Genomic DNA, 20383 nt, shown 5'->3' with positions numbered 1-20383 from the left:
GATTGATATTTCTTACCTGCTTTTTTAACTTCGGGGACAGCTGTCTTCTCAGGAGCTTTCTTTCTTTCCTCTTTTTTTTCTAAAAAAATAATTAAAAGGAAGCCATTTTATATGCTAGAAATATGAATCACACACTTCAATGTGCATTCAACCAAGCACAAGGAAGAAAATGTGACATTCTCTGATCTAAATAGCTTCTCCCTGACTATTTTAGTTTCCTAGTCATAGAACAAGGTTACCAATCAAGATCCCTCTGGGTCAAACTAGGGCCCTATCTGCACTATATATTTAAAGCTGTATGATGCCACTTTAAATAGTCATGGCTTCTGCCAAAGGAGCCCAGGAACTGTAATTTGTTATGGGCGCCCAGAGTCGTTATAATTAGGAGACCCTTCTCCCCTCAGAGCCTCAGTTCTCAGATTTCCCTGGAAAGGGGGGGGGTCAGTTTTTAAACCACTCTGTAAATTGTAGCTCTGTAAGGGGAATAAGGGTCTCCAAACAACTCTCACCACCCTTAATATACTGTAGTTCCCAGAATTCTTTGGGGAACCCATGACTTGTGTGGTACTGCTCTAACTGCAGAGTGCTACATGGGGCCTAGATATCACAGGACATGGGGCAGGAGGTGGGCAAACTGGGGAGGGTCTGAAAACAATGCCTTGGTCCTTAGAGGGGCTTACACCCTTTATTCATTTTGGGTGGACCAGAGAATTAAAGTTCTCTCTTAGGTCCCTCTCCATTCCCTCTCTCTTCCACCCTCCCAGTCCTTTTCTGATAGACAGGGAGGAGGGCACCACTATGGGTTAGACGTGCAGCACATTTTTCAGTCCACCCCCCCCCCCCCAATACAGGCACAAAGGGCTTGAAACACAATCAGAAACCCAGGCTTGTGCCCTGCTGATGGGAGTATATTCAATATATTGGGTGGGTACATTAAGCATTGAGAGGATTTGTCTATGCTCATCCAGGCTGCCCTGTGCGCTTTAAAAAAATCAGATTTCTACCCCCTGCTTTATATACGATTGGGCAGACCCAGTTTAAATAAATTATTCTGCTGCCATCTTGCCTAGTTTGACTTTAAGTGTGTCTCAACACACACATGAAGAAGGTGGGCATCCCTTATGGAAATCCCTCATCCTTAAATTTAGAGGACACTTTCTTAATTTGGAATATTGGAATGATACAATGGAGAGTACAAAGGTGTACAAGGCAAGACATTAGACCAAATGTCATGAAATGGGAACTGAAGAACAGAGGCCTGGAGACTCTGAATTTGGGACTGATATCTTTTGTCATTCCTTAAGGGAAAATGAAGGTTATAACATAGCTAGAAACAGTTTAACTAGCAGAGCTACCTTTAGCGGGATCCTGGAATAGTCCCCTGAAAGTAGTATTGTACCTCATGTGATATATGTCTATACCAATATTTGCATGGTAGAGAAGTAAGACCCCCACCATTTTGTCCACAAAAACAGCTGACTGGGCTTCTTCAACAAAAAAGGGGGCAGAAATCACCCAATAAACATGACTTTTCTGTGCAAGCAAGAATATATCGTACAGCAGGGGTCAGCATACTTTTTCAGCAGGGGGCCGGTCCACTGTCCCTTAGACCTTGTGGGGGGCTGGACTATATTTTTTGGGGGAGGGGAATGACCCAAGAGCACCACAAGCCCCAATGGCTGCTTACCTGTGTCTTGCGAGTAGCAGGGGCTGGCGGCAGCGGCGGCGGAAGGACGATGAGTGGCACACAAAAGGGCTCCGGAGAGGGGCTGCTTAAAATGGCGGCCACTCAAGCGCTGCTGCTGCTGGCACCAACAAAGCACAGCCCCCTTCCTCCTCTAGGCAGGGCGGGGAGAAGCCAGGAGGAGGGAGGGAGGAGGCACCACTGCTGAGGGAGGGAGAGGGAAAGAATGTGCAGGCAATTGGGCCTGATCCGGCCCGTGGTCCTTAGTTTGCTGACCCATGTCGTACAGTATGCTATTGCTGTTGTGAACACACCCACCCCAACTATAACTGGTTGAATAATATAATATAAAACAAGCACATTCAAATAGCCCACCTTTTGGTTGAATTTCAGAAACAACCTTCTTTTCATGGGTTACCACCTCCTTTTCTTTTTCTGCTTCTAAGAGACAAATAAAAAGATGGCTTTGTGTCATAAGGACCCCATGTACCATTTTTGGTTTCATAAAAGTTAGACAAATACGTCATAGGAGCAAAGGGGATTGTGTGTGTGTGTGTGTGTGTGAGAGAGAGAGAGAGAGAGAGAGAGAGAGAGAGAGAGTCTGTATTCCACCCCAAGGCTCACTGGTGCTCATGCATAAAGGTAAAGGTAAAGGTACCCCTGCCCGTACGGGCCAGTCTTGACAGACTCTGGGGTTGTGCGCCCATCTCACTCAAGAGGCCAGGGGCCAGCGTTGTCCGAAGACACTTCCGGGTCACGTGGCCAGCGTGACATCGCTGCTCTGGCGAGCCAGAGCTGCACACGGAAACACTGTTTACCTTCCCGCTGGTAAGCGGTCCCTATTTATCTACTTGCACTCGGAGGTGCTTTCGAACTGCTAGGTTGGCAGGCGCTGGGACCGAGCAGCAGGAGCGCACCCCGCCGCGGGGATTCGAACCGCCGACCTTTCGATCGGCAAGTCCTAGGCGCTGAGGCTTTAACCCACAGCGCCACCTGCGTCCATGGTGCTCATGCATATGTAGTGCTAAACCATAGTTTCTTGTTGCATCTTGGTTCCAATGAATGTGTTTGTTTATTTTGAAATGCATATCCTGCTTTTCTTTATAAAACAAATGCAAAACAGCTTACAAAAAAGTTTGTAGACTACATAAAGCCCAGTAAAACAGTCCAAATCACTCAATATTTAAAGGCCTTAATGCCAGGTAGATGTACAGTACATTCCCAGGCAAAACTACACAATTAGGTCAGCACTATACCCAAATTGTTTCCACATGCTTCGTTCTTTATGGGTGAAATTCAGCTGTGTCGATCTGTCAGCAGAATCAACACCATCACCAGAGCAAATTCCCTCCCCAGCCTCACTGTACACCCCAAAATCTGCCCCAGAGGGTTTGAGAGAGCTATGGAGAAGATTTGGGGCATGGGGCTAGGTGTGGCAAAGCGTGTTCTCCATAGGAGAGAGCACGTGTTGCGGTTGGGGATACAAGCCACCCCATTGTTGCTGGGCAGATTTTGGAGCAGGACCCAGGCAGCAAAATGGTTAAGTTAAGTTACTGGGGAGAATTGAATGTTGCCAAATTTGGAGGTGGGGTCAGAGGTTTTAAATGCTGGACGCCCAGAGTTGTGGTAGCATCCTATTGTATTTGCGTGTTGAGATCCCCATGCCACCCCCCAAAATAATTCACACATCACACATCAATTTTTGTTTAGGTTTTTGGCATAATTTTGCTGTTTGCACCGGATCACCCGCCCACCCTCCCTGTAATGTGGGGGGGGGGGTTGTGTGCTTGACCTTGCTATGCCTGTCATGGGGTCGTCTGCCTTGGTGCAGGGGCCTGGTAGGAATTTTGCCATCTGGCTGATTGGCTGGTGCCATTTGGTTTTTGCCTACTGTGTAGCAAATTGTCACAACTTGTAAGGTTGGCGGTTAGGCATTGGTTAAATTGGTTGGTGGAGGGGTAAGTGCCTACCCCTCTAATGGTGGTGCGAAAAGGGAATTCCGTTAAAGGAATCCAGGGGCTTACCATTCTTTTCGTCCTTGTCTCTGGCATCGGACTTGGGCCATGCAAGCCTCACAGGAACATGCGGGTGAGAAGTGAGGGACTGATGCCCAGCTTCATTTCTCACCCAATATTTGTTTCCCACGCTGGCTTCCGCTGGAATCTGGAAGTCAGTTCTGTCCCTGGGGCAAGGACAGATAGTCATAACCAATGCCTAAGCAACCACTCACATTTTTTGTATTTGAATAAAGTTGTGGCCAAAATTATGCCAAAAACCTAAACAAAAATTGATGTGTGATGTGTGAATTATTTTGGGGGGTGGCATGGGGACCTCAACACGCAAATACAATAGGATGCTACCACAAAGCTGCCCTCCCAACACTGGCATTGCTGTCATTTACCTGGATGGTGCAGGAGCAGGTCAGTGGTGAGGTCAGCATTGCACATGTACATTGATGGGAGCACCAGATTGCCTCTGCTAGTCCACCCATAAAGGCCTGACCTCACCACCAAACCACCCACCCTATTCAGGTAAGTGGCAGCAATGCTGGGGTCAACAAAGCAGCTCCATTGCACTTCCCCTGCGGGGCGGGGGAGGAGAGGAAGGGGCTAAAGTGACTGCTTATCTGAATCCATCCAACGAGGCAAGTATCCATCATAAAAATTCAGTTCAGCAATGATCTAGCAATGTCATACTTGTGCAGATAGCTTACCTTTCTTTTTAATTTCAGGAATAACTTTCTTTTCATGTGTTACCTTTTTCTTTTCTTCCACTTCTAAAACGTGAATCAAAAGGTGATGATTTGGCTTTGCATCTTACGGAATTACAGCTCTTTGAACATCAGGTCAATTAACTGCCACATCTTAAAACCAGAAACACCCTACCTTTTGTTTTAACTTCAGGAATAGCTTTCTTCTGTTGAACCACTTTTTTTGCCTTTTCTTCTTCTAAGGAATAAATGCAAAAGGCACTGTTTCACTATGCATGTCTCACTTAAAATGTATAGATCTTTTATTTTGAGGATCAATTTCCGCACTTGAGGAAAAAATAAGAACTTAACAGGACCCAAACCCAGAAAGAATGCAAAGGTAGAAAATGTTGCCTGGCCAAATTGACAGCACATATCAACACAAGGGGCGGAATTTAACTAGGCTGTTCCATGTGTAGAATCTGCTTGTGCCATGGAGCTTTTCCCCATTCTATTCCCTGTGTCCCCTGAATCTGCTCTGAAGGATTGAGGGAAACTCCAGAACAGGTTTAGGGAGCATTTGTGAGGCCTGCGGAGGTGGAAAGGGTGGGAAAGTCTTGTGTACGAGCAGACCCACTAAGAACCACATTGAATTCCAACCAATATATGCCAGGGCTGCAATACAGTGAGGCATTTCCCTATTCATTTTAATGGGGGAAGGAGATGCCTGCAGCCCTTGCATTAGCCAATCTGCTTCTTCCCTTGAATTTAATAGGACAGGGCAAGATGTCCAAATAAGAATATGGTGTGTGCATGGGGAGCTCTGAATCAGGTTGTGTATCCCCGGTGCTTTTTTTCTGGGAGGACGCAGAGGTATGTATACCCCTAAACATTTTGTGAAGTTTGGCCTCAGTATGAGTAGGAAAATGAGAGTACCCCTAAGCACTCTTATTCCAATAGGTTTGCTTATTGTTCAGGTAAGCGGTCATTTACCATGTAGTCTTATTGGAGAAACACTAGACTAGCAACACCTGCAACTTTTGAAAGTAGAAGATATTTATTTTGCATTATCCCCCTGCTCCCACCCTGGAACAAGTTTGATGAAGAATGTGTGTGAGCTCCTGACTCAAGCTTAGTAAACCGTAGTATCTGGCGTGGTCACATTGCCAACAAATTATAGATAAAAGAGACACAAATTTACATTAAAATGGCTTATGTATATGTATAGGTGTAAATTAAGAAATATTTACTTTCCTTTTCAAGAGAAATATAGTATAGCTCACTGCAGTGAGAAAGATATGTGTGTCTACTGAGACTGCTGTCTGAATACTAGTGGTCGAAAACCTAAAACACCTCCGCTCCTCCCCTTCTATGGTTCTTTAGCTTTTAAACTGGGCTTGGACTGGCCAGCCCTTAAAATAGAGTCAAATAAAGGAATGTCTTCATACAGTTTTTCCAGTAGAGAACTATACCCTGTAAAACAGTATACATGCCACCCAGTCTGTGCCAGAGTTTGACACCACTGGGCTGCAGATGGTATGTATATAATTGGATGCTCCCATACCATTTTTTAAAATCCCCTACATATAAAAAAACTAGGTGTCAAGATATAGTCAAGACCAGATTCCTTCTCCTGACACCTGATTTTCTATGTGCATTTGTGCTGGGATAGTGATGGTGTGGAGGCATTGGAGCTGTCATGACTGAAGTAATACACTTTAAGCCCTGTTCATGCAACTGAATATGTGGGAAGAGGAGCATGGGAATGCAAGAGGAAGTCCTGCCCCTGAATCTATTCACATCCATTCAATTAATAATGTGAATAGGCCCAGTGTAGATTAACACAGATAATCAGAAACTCTGTTTTTCTTTTTCTCCTCTCTTTATCTCTCTCTCTCTCTCTTGCCATGTGCCTACTCAAATGAGGAAGAACATGCACACAAGGTTTTTGCAGGGTTTTTATCTGTATGTGCAATACAATGCAAACCAACATAGAAATACCAACCCAGCAAAAAAAGGGGGGGGCTTAGATCCATATTTTCATTTTGGGGTGTGATGGCCTGTCTAGAGTAGCATAAGAAGGTGGCACAAGTGGCTGCAGTGAGGAGGTAAGAGAAAGCAGCAAATATTCTCATCCTCCTTCCTCTGCAAGGGAACCTCCACTGGATCGCAGTGCCTTCCATGAATGGAAGAAGCCCTTTGCCAGATGGCCAATTTGGATCCAATCCAGTGACTCCAATAAAACAAACAGAATCTACATGCTCTCAGTATGCATTAGGATTTATTCCTGTGAGCAATTAATGATGCACAGGTCAAGAACTGAGCTTGCTGTTGAATTCCGGCTTTATTCATACACACATGTAGTGTATCTAGACTAGTCATATGAAGAGAGCTTCAGTGAGAACAAGGTATCACTGATAACCTAAAAACAAAAGAAAACAACAATTTATATTACTTACTTATTGGCTTTGTAGTTGTCACATTAGGTTTTCCAACTGCATGAGCAAAATAATATAAATATTATTTTTAAAAAATATATAGTTAAACCAAGGAATAGAAATAATAAATTACAAAGGCTGAAAAAGCACAGCGTGTGCTCAGAAGCTCTAGCAAATGTGATTGAGAATATTATAAAACAGATATTTTCTCAAGAGCTAGAAACCACATAGTCATTTTGCATATTGCTTCCATAAATATAAGCAAAAACTATAGGGAAGGGTAAGGGAGTGTTTAGAAACTTGACAGAATTTGCACGAAAACCAAATTGAATCTGCCTGTATGACAAACAATACAGTTCGGTGCTATCTAAAATGCAATAGTATCTCCATTAAACTGTTTAGTCACATGAGTAACTCCATCTTAGACCATTTTTCTTTTCACTCCACAGTGCATGGGCCAACTCAGGTTGATCAGTTCAATCCACCACAAGTATATGTACAAGACAGATATATTCTGCATGTACAAAGGATACTGCTTGGATTAAAAGTCCTCAAATCTAGCACCCATGGCTTTCAGCTATGTGGCAGACCAATGCAGAAGGTCCTAGGTTTAAACCCTGGCATCTCCAGATACCTCTGGGAAAAGAGTCCTGTCTGAAATGCTGGAGGGCTGCTGTGAGTCAGTATAGACAATACTGAGCTAGGTGGGCAAATGCTCTGAGTATAAAGCAGTTTCTTACATACACATGCTTGTTAAGGAATGCTTAATATTGTAAGCTCTGACTGTTTATGAACATGTAATGTTTCCCCTTGTACGTCCAACAGCCGATCTGTACTATTAGACTTAACAGCAACTACCATCTGTTCTGTGTATGACTGGATTTTTGCCAAGGCCCACTTCCCCCTGCAGCTCCCATGTTGCCTTCCATCTTGTTCTAGAAGATGCCTCTTCTGAACCATAAGTCCTTCCGTGTGCGCAAGGACACCAGTTGGATTCCACCCTGTCTGTATAGTGTCCTTACATAGTTTAGTCACTATATGGAACTGGACTTAAGTTATATCTGGATGGTGTGTCCTGTAAGCTTTCATAGACCACTCCAAATACATTGGCAGTCCCAGGAACTTCTTAAGCTTATTCAAAGAAACATGATGTTTGGAGTAAGAAATATTATGCAATAGGCACTGATGTGGGAAGATTTAAAAACAAAACACGGAAGTATGATCTTTGGAAGTGTGGGAGAAATGTATTCAGCATCTGATGGGAACAGGGAATTTTAAGAAGGGCACATTGTGTTTTCTTACAAGCAAGTAGGCTGAAAAGAACTCGGTCCAAGGTAAGTGTACATAGATTTGCAATCCAGGCCTCTTACATGTCTAGCCTCTTTATGGAATCTTCCATTGCATTAGCCTGTCTCTGTCTCCCAAACATGTCACGACAGCTTCTTCTTTCACTCCAAGCCTGACACCTCAGAGATGCATTAATGGGAAGAATAAAGCATGCTAACAGCCCACATAAAGAATTACTGGAGCAAGGAGATTGCACACTCAGTTTGCCACAATATATGCAGCTTATTTAGGCCTTAGCAGCATTCCAAGGGTGATCTTCTGTGATATAAAAGAACTGTTTTTAAAGTTTCCCAAACAGCATTTTCTTCTGCAGGCCCTATCCTACCTGCTACTGTGCAGAATCCCAGGTTTATGGGGAAGGTTCCTGGGAAATTGCCTGAATCAAAAAGGTGGTTTTCTAAAGTGAAATTTAACTTTTAAAAGTCACTGAGATTTATTTCTGAAGGAGTAAAGGATTGAAAGATGTGATGAGAAAAATAAGAAGGATTTAATGTTAAGCCTAAAAAGGTCAAGCATATTGTGCTGAATGGTCTTTGGTGGCTTCTGCAGCATCTCATGTTTTCCACCTGTGATGTCAAGTATCTTTTAAGAGATGGAGAGGAGGAGGGGAGTAAGAGTGCTGGCTTTCAGCCAAGTGTCCTTCAAAGTCGATTTGAGTGTAACAACAGCCTGTTGATCTGCTGGTGATGGGAAGCTCTAAATATAGCAATGCACTTGAGTTACAAGGCATGGTGTTACACAAATGAGACCCTCTCTGGAGAAATGCGCTGCAAGGATCTGTATTTTCACACTTAAACTTCAAAGATGATACAGGTAGTAAGTCATATTAATGCTGACTCTGAAAGAGCTTGCCTGCCCATCCATCATCTGCAAGAGGAGGAGGTAAGAAAGGTGCTGAAAAAAAGCTATCCTCAATATGCTGTGTTACTGGGGTAGGGGTGGGGATAACCAGAAGCAAAAATAAACTACGCAGGAGTGAATGCCAAAAGGGCCTACTAGGTGGTCTGGTTCACTTAAGTCTTTGATGCATCAAATGCTTATCTTTTGCTTCTTATCAAAATCCCTGGAAACCGTTATGGAGAGACTTTTGTGGGAGATATTTTATATATTAGCTCAGCTTTTGATAAAAAATTGCTTTGAAGTTGGAAATGAAAAAGTACAGGAATATAGAAATGAAATGTATTACTATTAACAGAGTCTTTCAAAACTAATCAGCAACATGCTTTGTGTTTGAGATAGATGTCTGTCCTTGCACTAATCTATATTCATGCCAACTCCAACAACATTGTGTTTATGTGACACAGAGATACTATTAAGCATTACATAAATCTTTAAAACTCCACATTAAGACTATAATTCATTTTGGCTAGGTCAGGCCTATTTAACGGTGCAGGTGCAGGTAGCTTTGTGCTACATGTTTTTGAACTTGATTTTGAGGTGAGATAGCATTAAAGCCCTGTGGTTTAGGGGACATTTGTAGGAAAATACCACAAGTATGATGAAAAATTTCAGAAGGATTGGTGCATGTTTTAAGAAGTTATGATGAATAAAAACATTTTTTTGGGGGGGGGGTTGTTTTCTGTCCAATAGACAAGACCCTTCCTTCTACATCTGTCCCAATGATTGGAAGTAAAAAGGGGAACCCTGAAAAAGTTATTTTCTAGGTGGACACTAGGCCTGACAGAAGACTACACCCCTCATCTCCTTCCCCACTGTCCTTAATTTGAGAACTTGGGGATATGTTAACAATATTAAAGAGGCACTCTGAATCTAAGTTCTTTGGGAGCTCTGAAGCTCCGAGACAGCCATGGGGCTTTGAGAGCACCCTACTTCCATTTGGCACACCTCAGAGATCATCTGTTTTGCCTCAGAAGAGCTCCCAATTCCTGTGTTGAGCTCTATGCATGCAGACCAGAACTGGGGAACCACTGGTGCATGGGCCCACCAGACTTCCCCATCTGACCCATGAGGCTATTTTGGTCAAGCTATACCTACCTGCCCCTATACCTGGTATCATATATGACATTGTGTGGGGCAAGTAGAGATGAATCAGCTGGCCGCTGGGACTTTGCCTGTACAATTTGATTTTAAACTGCACAGGCCAAAATGGGTCACCTGACTTCACTGTGATGCCAGGTAGACAACCCTATTGACCTGACAATCTTGGCCCAAGTGAGAATGTGAGTGGTAAGTCTCTGGCCTGCCAACCAGACAGACCCTTTTCTCCACCCCTGATGTAGATATTGTTTGCATGTGGACATGCTCCTCACTGAATGTCAGCTCTCTCCAATTTATTATATGTAAAAATAGTTCATAATACGCACACGTACTGCTCATGTCATGCAAAAATAGTTTACTAGAATCCAAGCTCTGGATGTATCTCTGTACTAGTTTTTTAGAATGAATTGCCCTGCACGATATGCACTATCCTTTCAATTCTTGTTAGCAATGAGGTAAGGGAAATTGCTGCAAATGTGAGCAGTACAATTATCCTGATATTTTACAAGTCCAACACTTGCAATACTATGATTATATATGCATTTATCATCTCTCTCTTTTTCTTTTTTAAAAAATCCCCTAAACTTATGAAATAACTATTTTAAGACTACAGAAATATTAAGGCAATCTGTGAGCCTTTTAATGTAATTGTTAATGCTTTGAAATGGAAATTTCCCAATACATGCCATGCTGCCCCTGCCAATCAAAATATAAAATCAATCACTTTGATTTGCAAGAGAGAAAAAACTGTAGAATGACAAATGCTTGAAACAGCTATTGTTTGCTGTCATAGAACAACAGTCTTAGAGAATTGTATAAAGAAGCATGTTATATATATAATAAGCTTTGTCACACACATGCATAGACACACATACACCACACAAATAACTGAAACAGTAAGCGACAAGACTGCTGTTCAGTAATGATACAATAGTTAACATATCATTCAATTTCAGACATTTCATTTGATTTCTTTTCTTCAAGGGACTGCAGATTGATTGACTGAGAACATGAACAGCAGAGTTTTTATTCTCCATTCTGTATTACAAATCCACTTTGTGTTAGGCAACTGAGTCCCAGGGAGGTTCAAAAGTGTGCACTAAAAAAATATACTGGCAAACGGAGTGCAAATGTCCTATAATATGCCAGTTGTCTTAGCTCAGGGATGAGCAAATCTAGGCTCAGGAGTCAAATATACTCCTCCAAACCTCTCTTATTTTTCCTTCAGGCTTCTGCTAGGGCTACATTCCTCACCAGCCCAGCTTTGCACTCTCCTTGGATATTTTGCCTGGCTGGAATGTGTCCTTAAACTCAGATAAAACCCCTTACTTGCCAAAATGTGGGATAGAGAGGGGTGTGGGAGTATGTGTAGAAATTGCCTGCTGCATGAAGAGGGGGAAACTTGAAACTTTTCAGTGACAGTACTGTATTACGTGTGTAGCTCCCACCTCAATGAGCTCAAAGTCAGAAATGCTCTATTTTCCATGAAGAAAACTGTCATTTATCTCTCCTCTATTTTGTTGCTTTTTTTAACCTACAATTTTGTATGTCAGTTGAGCAAACTGTTTCGTTAATGCTCGCTTTCAAAGAAATAATTATCCTTCCATTTTTAATCATTATTTTGTTCATCTTTGCTCGGAGCTTTTCAAATGCAAAGTGTCACTCTTGTTCCAGAGAATACTAAATTTATCTTTCTTGGTCTCTAGAATTATTACTTAGTGCTCCATAATTCCAGACTATGCCCACATAGACTATCCATATGATCCACATTTCTTTCTCAAACTTAAATGCTGGACTACAGCCCCAGACAACCAGCTCTACGCAACATGCTGTTTCTTTATGTCAAATTTTGTAAGGAGCTCATTTATTGCCTTCTTTTGGCTCCCCATTCTTGAATAAATCCCAATGACCTCTGATAACTGAGTTCATGGGAAGAAAATATGGCCCATTTATTTTTCTACAAGGCACATGGATTTAGCTGTGTATGCCTCATTCACCATTACTGCAGCTGCATGCATTAAGTAGCTAAAACGATTGCATACAGCCACCACTGATATGAAACATACATTGTTCATTCAATAATGGCTAAAACTCCTCAAGAAGATGCAGAAGTCATAATTCTCAAGAATAGAAACTAAATATTAATTTCATTACTTTTAAAACTTAAAGTAGTGATTGCATCTTAAGACAATGTATATTTACTTTTATGACAAACAGGTTGAAACAGCAGAATTCAGTTCCTAAAGGATATGGATTTGCTAATAAGCAGAGGAGGAGCAGAACTGTTGCATCCATCAAAAACAATAAGAAAAAAAATCTGCTTAACACCAGACATTGTAAGGTTCAAACTGGGGATCAAGGATTGGTTTTTTCCCTTGCTCTAGCCATAGGACAGTCTGTCAGAGGAACTTGCTTTTTAATTAGATAGATAGATGATAGATGATAGATAGATAGATAGATAGATAGATAGATAGATAGATAGATAGATGATAGATAGATGATAGATAGATAGATGATAGATAGATATAGATAGATAGATTAGATAGATAGATAGATAGATAGATAGATAGATAGATAGATAGATAGATGATAGATAGATAGATAGATAGATGATAGATAGATAGATAGATGATAGATAGATAGATGATAGATAGAGATAGATAGTGTATGTGTATAGATAGATAAATGATCCTTTAAAACATGCTGACCATTACAAGAAAAGCAGTCTGCTTTCATTTTCATTTTTAATGAATATTTTATACTATTACAAAAACCAAGATTTTTTTTTATTAAGTGGTATATAAATCTTCCTAAATAATATTTAAAAAATCAGAAGGGGAGATTTTCACAATGCTTCAACAAAACTTTATTACATTTTCCTCTTGCCCATCTTTCAAAGAGCACAGGGTAGAGTATATGATGTGTGTCTCGCACACTCATACCCTGTGGCCATTTTACCCTGAGAGGTTTAGGCATATTGCTGCTGTGTAGGCTGCAAAATGAAGCCTTGAAACATGAAAGAGAATTGAGTAGCTTCACAGATATTACACAAAATTTAAAGGGAAATTGTAGGCAGAGAGTAGGCTGAAAAGATGAGGGAGATAACAGATGGAGTATTGTATTCAGTTCTGAAGAGCACAGTTCAAAAAAGAACATTATTGACAAGTTGGAAGAACTATGAGGATAATAAAAGTTTTAGAAGACAAATCGCATCAGGAAACCCTGAAAGAGCTTGGTATGTTAGCTTAGAGAAAAAGAAGATTAAGAGGGAATATGTTGGTAGTTTCAAAATATTGCCAAGAAAGGAGAACTGTTTTTCACTCTACCCACTGTGGACAGGAGAGCAATGGATTCAAATTAAAATGCGGCAGATTCCAGTGAAGCATTAGGAAACGTTTCTAGCTACAAGGATGATTCGGCAAAAGAATAAACTTCTTTAAAAGTTGCAGAATCTTTTTCTTGGGGGGGGGGGGTAGTTTCAATACAAATTTGAACAGGGTTGTCAGGGCTTGCTATTTAGTTATGGCATGGGACACCTCTATTTCAGAACACATGTTATTATCATCCAGGCAAACCCTATTATTTCTTTCCTGAAAGGGTACACTGAACAACTGCTTTCTGACTCGGGGAAATGGGCCTTTGTACTACATACAAATCCCTTTACTTCACAAAGGGTGACTTTACTGTGCTCACAACATTGCCATAGTTATTATGAAGTGTGAAATATGATTGCAAAAAAATGCTCTTAAAATACGCTGCTGTCCTCCCCTCATCGGTAAAAATCTTTGAAGACACCTGCTGTCCAAAGGCCTATGTAGTCCAACATCCTGTTTCTCAAATTAGTCAATCAAGTGCCTCTGGGAATCTCATTAAACAGGACATGTTGACAATAGCCACAACCTAAATGTGGATCCTGGGTGTGAAAAGGTTGAAGACAGGCTGCCTTCATGTAGAAAACAGTTCTATGACAGACCTTCAGTGAGAGAATTGTATAAAGTCAGACACAAGGCCAGCCTGTTTTGCAGTTAACCTATGAAGCAGCAAATGGTGACTGTTTTCAGACCGAATCCAATTGAATCTATGCTGTCCTCCTACTCACAGAAGCCTCTTTGATCCAGCAGAAGCTTCTGTTAATGGACGGGGGAAATGAGTGGATTTTTGAAAATTCACCCTTTCTCCTGTAGTCCCCTGTTTCCCCTTCCACAGAGAGTTTCCCATCCCTCTGGAACAGATCTGGGGTGGCAGCACAGGGAATTGCAGAAAGGAGGGGAATAATCGCCTTCCACAAGGGGTACTGTTGGATACAGGTCCTAAAACTGCCGAGAAAAATAAAGTATTGATTGAAAAATATGGATGCTTAGAGTCAAGTGTGATTAAGTGGCGCAAAAACTGCTAAAATAAGTAAATATTCAAGACTGTTAATCTGCAGCATGCAGTCTAAAGCAATTGTCTTAAGAATGCAGTAGCAAAAATGAGTGAGGATCTACTTATATAACTTGAACCTGTTTAAAATCCACTAAAGTTATTGGGTTGTTGTCAATACTGTGTGAGCAGAAGGCAGATTGTGCAAGGGTTCAGGCCATTGGAAGAGCCCTGCTGGAGCAGAAGAAGGCCTTTCTAGTCAAGTATTTGCTTCTCAAAGTGGCCAACCTGATGCCTGGGGGAAACCCACAAGCAGTGGCGTAGCGTGGGTTGTCAGCACCCGGGGCAAGGCAAGTAATTTGTGCCCCCTAACCCGTGGATTTGTGCCCCCTAACCCTAACCCCCAGATGTTGCACCCGGTGCGGCCGCCCCCCCCCTGCACCCCCACGCTACGCCACTGCCCACAAGCAGGGTCCTAGCACAGTAGAACTCTCCTGCTCATGATGCTACTCAAAAGCACGATGTCTTCGATCCTAGACGTAATATAGCCATCATGACTAGCTGCCATTTTCATTCCTGTCTCAGCTCCCTGTACTCCCCATGAAAAGTCATCCCAGAGTGGTGGAGCAGGAGAGGCAGGCAAACATTGTGGACTGCATCATCTGAGGTATCCACCTGAAATTGGGTGGGAATCCTGCTCTACTTGCTCAAGGTTCATGATTTTGAGGTGATTCCACTGCAACCTTCAAGACATAGCCCACAATGTTCAGTAGAACCCCCCCCCCCTAAACAGCCCTAGAGACTTTATGGGAAAGTCATACATTATGTGAGCTTCATTTTTGCTCACACAACACTGGATACAGTTCATAAGGCTGGCCTCAGTAAAAGCAGGGTTAGGCTTCCCCGTAAGAATCTATGAGTAATTTTTTAAGAACAGAAACTGAACTTGCCTTCAACAGCGGGGATTGCAGGTGTCATTGCTGGGGTCTGTGGAAACCAAAGGTGAGGAGGCGGCCCTGCACATAAGACAGGAATGAAAGAGCATTGATAAACAAAAAACAACAACATTATTTTCAATGTAGTGCCTACTTAAGCACACATGGAATGCACTTTCTTTTTAACAGTCTCTGAGCAGCCTGGACTGTCTTCTGAGTTGTTTGTGTTTATTACTAAATACCTATCAGCAATGGAATGGAATGGCAGAACAAACAAAACTCATCGGTTCTGTCTTTTAGATTGCTAAGCAAGAAATTGCAGAAGTTAAATAAAACAGGAGAAACTTATTTTTTGAATTATTTGCCATTCAATATTTCTTCAGGACTAAAGAACACAAAATATCTTTTTAAAAAATACATCAACACATTTATCAAATAAACAAAGAAGATAGAATAGATAGAAGACGGAAATTAAAACAAAACCCCACCCTGTGACTTCCCTCAACACTCCCTTCTGGTTACTTTGTTACTTCTGCTTGATTTCCCCCCTTGTTTTTCATCTTTTAATTGCACACTCTTATATTCTTATTTATTTAAACCAATTTTTCTTCAAATTACATCTTACATCTAATTAATTTTCATATTATTATCTCTTAACTTTTACCCTTGTTTTCTTAATTGTAAGTGTTTACTCAAACCTCTGAGGAAAGAACACAAAAGATCAATATAATAAAAAGCTTTCACATTCATGCCTCCTTTTATGAACGACAGTACACTTTCTTCTGCTTTTAACATAAAGGACCAGTCACATTAACCAATATCCAGTGGATTAAACACTTTTAAAAATGTAATAGTTGTTTCCTATTACGTATACTGTTCTGCCTAGAACTATAGCGCTATGATGATTTAATGGGCTGCTATGTTATGTTCAGATGGTGCGTTCCTCTCAGGACAGCTTTTTACATCACATAGAAAGAAGAAGGGACATGAATGAGTCCCACTTCCATTTATCACACTTATGAAATAATATGCAATGGAGAAAACAATGTATTTCCCACAGGTGTCCGTGCATCATTGGATCATTGTACAGCATGGTAGAATCTACACACATATTTTTTAAAAATGCTGTTAAAATGCTTTTTTGAAAAACGTTTTGAAAAGTATATTGAATGTGGCATAGCTCAGTGTTGCCATCTAGTTTTATCTGTAGCTGTATAGCTGAATCCTATGTCAGCCTGCCCCAATCTAGTGCTTTCAATACGTAATGGTCTCCAGTTCCTATAACCTCTGACCTTTGGCCCTGCTGGTTGGGGGTGATGGGATGGTTGGGGTGATGTTCAGGTGTTTGCCCGAACATGTGAACTGTATCTTCGGACTCAGGATGGGCACCTAGACAAAAGCCCCATCCTAATGTCCCTGCATGCACCATGCACCATGCTCAGTTCCCATCCTTCTTGTGCTGAGCATGGGTCTTTTACTTGTGTTTACTTGAACATGAGTAGAACTCTCCACAAAAGCTGGGTCTCCTGTTGCACAGCGTTCTAGTCATGTTCAAGTGAGCTTGAGTAGAAGCCCCCTGTAGACCTTCACTGCTCAACAAGGGGATGGTCAGGGGGTGAAAGGTGTGTCTGATGGGTGTGAGAATTTAGCAATGGAGCTTCCGCATGTGCCCCTCCCTCCTTCCACTGATAACAGTGTTTAGAAGTTCAGGCAATGCCTCAACACACCATATCCTTTGGGGCTTAAATAAAACAAAACTGGAAGTAACAGCTTCTTTCTGAACAGCAATCCATGGGACTAGAATATTCTTGCTCTCTGCTAGTAAATAGCTCCGTCCATGCTTGGAGGGTAATTACAATTAAAAAGTCGATTCTTCACCATCCCAACAGCCCCAATTACATTTGAGATGTGTTGGCAGTCAGTTTGGCAATAAATAGTTCCTGCACCTGTTGGATTTGGTCTCATGCATCTTTCTACGATATGGTACCCCCTTACTCCTTTTGTATTTTCTTTTCGAAACAGATATATTACCCTTTAACAATATTTTCATAAATATTGAAAACAGGTGCCACTCACAAAAGGAATAGTAATACTTATGACCCAAACACCATGGTGTAATATGGATGCAGAGCTAGGACACTTTTATAGCAGAGATTTCTGCAGGGATTTTTAACAGAGTAGCAAAGTAGAAAGTTTCAGAAGCTTTGTTTCTATCATCACATAACAATATTTTTTAATGCCCACATTTGTGGGAAATAATTTTGTAAATATACATTATCAACTTTCGTTCTGGTATCCCAGCCTTCAGGGCAGATAATGAATGAACAAAGGTGTGCTTTATATATTTTGAAAATAGATCTGACAGTTGATCTAGGGTTTAATCTGAAATTCCTAATGCTATCCTGAACACACACCAAGGCAATCCTATACACACTTACCTGAAGAGAAGAGTTTGGATTTGATATACTGCTTTATCACTACCATAAGGAGTCTCAAAGTGGCTAACAATCTCCTTTCCCTTCCTCCCCCACAACAAACACTCTGTGAGATGAGTGAGGCTGAGAGACTTCAGAGAAGTGTGACTAGCCCAAGGTCACCCAGCAGCTGCCTGTGGAGGAGCGGGGACGCGAACCCGGTTCACCAAATTATGAGTCCACTGCTCTTAACCACTATACAGTGGTACCCCGCAAGACGAACGCCTCGCGAGACGAAAAACTCGCAAAACGAAAGGTTTTTTCGTTTTCGAGTTGTCTCGCAAGACGAATTTCCCTATGGGCTTGCTTCGCAAAACGAAGCTTGCCCCGGGGACAGCGGGTCTTCTCTTTTGAAGCAAGGGGCGGCGGGGAGATCGCTTCTCCCCACCGCCCCTTGCTTCAAAAGAGGTCCGGGGGCAGCTCTTCCCGCTGCCCCCGGACCTCTTTTGAAGCAAGCGGCTGCGGGGAGATCGCGTCTCTCCGCAGCCGCTTGCTTCAAAAGAGATCCCGGACCTCTTTTGAAGCAAGTGGCTGCGGGAGATCGCGTCTCTTCGCAGCCGCTTGCTTCAAAAAAGATCCCGGACCTCTTTTGAAGCAAGCGGCTGCGGGGAGATCGCGTCTCTTCGCAGCCGCTTGCTTCAAAAGAGATCCCGGACCTCTTTTGAAGCAAGCGGCTGCGGGAGATCGCGTCTCTTCGCAGCCGCTTGCTTCAAAAGAGATCCCGGACCTCTTTTGAAGCAAGCGGCTGCGGGGAGATCGCGTCTCTCCGCAGCCGCTTGCTTCAAAAGAGATCCTGGACCTCTTTTGAAGCAAGCGGCTGCGGGAGATCGCGTCTCTTCGCAGCCGCTTGCTTCAAAAGAGATCCCGGACCTCTTTTGAAGCAAGCGGCTGCGGGGAGATCGCTTCTCTCCGCAGCCGCTTGCTTCAAAAGAGATCCCGGACACCTGCCCCAGCCGCTGGGCTTCGTAGCGCTGCTGCGAAGCCGGGCGGGGGGCGGGAACACCTGCCCCAGCCACCCCGCTTCGGAACGCTGCTCCGAAGCGGGGTGGGGGGGCGGGAACACCTGCCCCAGCCGCCGGGCTTCGTAGCGCTGCTGCGAAGCGGGGTGGGGGGGCGGGAACACCTGCCCCAGCCGCCGGGCTTCGTAGCGCTGCTGCGAAGCCGGGCGGGGGGCGGGAACACCTGCCCCAGCCACCCCGCTTCGGAACGCTGCTCCGAAGCGGGGTGGGGGGGCGGGAACACCTGCCCCAGCCGCCGGGCTTCGTAGCGCTGCTGCGAAGCCCGCGCCCCCCAGCCTTCAGAAGAGGTCCGGGGACAGACTGTCCCCGGACCTGGTCTGAAGGCGGTTTCCCTAGGAACGCATTAATTGATTTTCAATGCATTCCTATGGGAAACCGTGCATCGCAAGACGAAAAAACCGCAAGACGAAGAGACTTGCGGAACGAATTAATTTCGTCTTGCGAGGCACCACTGTACCACACTGGGAGTAAGTCCCACTGAACTCAGCAGAGCTTTCATTTGAATAGATATCTATAGGATTGCACTGTTTAATTCAATAGCTCAATCTTTAAGATAAATATGGCAAGGTAACCTATTTTACTTTTTTCCTGGCCATTTTTCTGCAGAATTTGAGTTGAGAATTGAACTGTAGAATTATATCCTAAAGGTGTATACCAAACCTCACCCTCATTCAAGGCAGATGTTTAATTACAATCGATTTAGCACACAGAAACCCAAAACACAGAGATGGAGGAAGGATGCTTATTTAAACCTGAAATACAGAATTATGAGAATAATTGTAGCCAATATCATTCTCATCTCCTAATGTTCAGCGGAGCTATCACATTATCATCAAACCCAACAAAATGCATATTGGGCCAGTAGTTATACCACCACACTTTGCTTGGTGCATATTCCCCAAACTCATGCAAATTCATGCTTGCATTTGCATAAAATGCAAAACATGCAATTCATTAAAAAATGTTATATCCAAATTTATTTTAAAAGAATTTATGTATCTGTTTTGGTGACTAAAGCTCCTACAAGATTTTTTTTGTTTCTGTTAATAACGGGGAAAGGCTGCATAGCTCAAGGGGAGAACACATGCTTTTCATGCAAAAGATCCAAAATTCAATCCCTGCCAGCTCCAGTTGCCGCTAATCAGTGTGGACAGTAGTAATCTAGAGGGATCAATGGCCCTACTAGGTGGAAGGCAGCTTCTTATGTTCCTGTGTAATCAGAATACTATGTTCACTGGAGAATTCTAGAAGCTAATGAACCTCCCACACTTTTATACTTTGGAATATTGCATGGAAGCTTGCAGGTGTTTGCTTGGTAAGACATTGCCACAAACATCACAAACATTACCACTATAAGATATTGTCAGAGCTGCCCAAGGTCCCAGCTAACAGAGGACCAACGCCAGTTCTTGTTATATACAAAAGTCTTTATTAAGG

At 42.7% G+C, this 20383-nt stretch overlaps 1 protein-coding gene across 1 annotated transcript in view; it reads right to left on the bottom strand.

Annotated features, from left to right (window-relative positions):
* The window catches only part of TRDN (triadin), a 167925-nt gene that overhangs the window by 67663 nt on the left and 79879 nt on the right, over positions 1-20383 (bottom strand). The window contains exons 14-19 of the mRNA XM_081904766.1: positions 15469-15534; positions 6833-6868; positions 4570-4632; positions 4398-4460; positions 2060-2125; positions 17-79 (exon numbers count right to left, since the gene is read on the bottom strand). Coding sequence (XP_081760892.1) covers positions 17-79; positions 2060-2125; positions 4398-4460; positions 4570-4632; positions 6833-6868; positions 15469-15534 — 357 coding nt within the window. The remainder of the gene's footprint in view (positions 1-16; positions 80-2059; positions 2126-4397; positions 4461-4569; positions 4633-6832; positions 6869-15468; positions 15535-20383) is intronic.

This window comes from Podarcis melisellensis (assembly GCF_964234715.1).
Source record: "Podarcis melisellensis genome assembly, chromosome: 3".
NCBI lineage: Eukaryota > Metazoa > Chordata > Lepidosauria > Squamata > Lacertidae > Podarcis > Podarcis melisellensis.
Note: the sequence above shows the minus strand (reverse complement) of the source record. Positions and strands in the feature narration are given on the sequence as shown.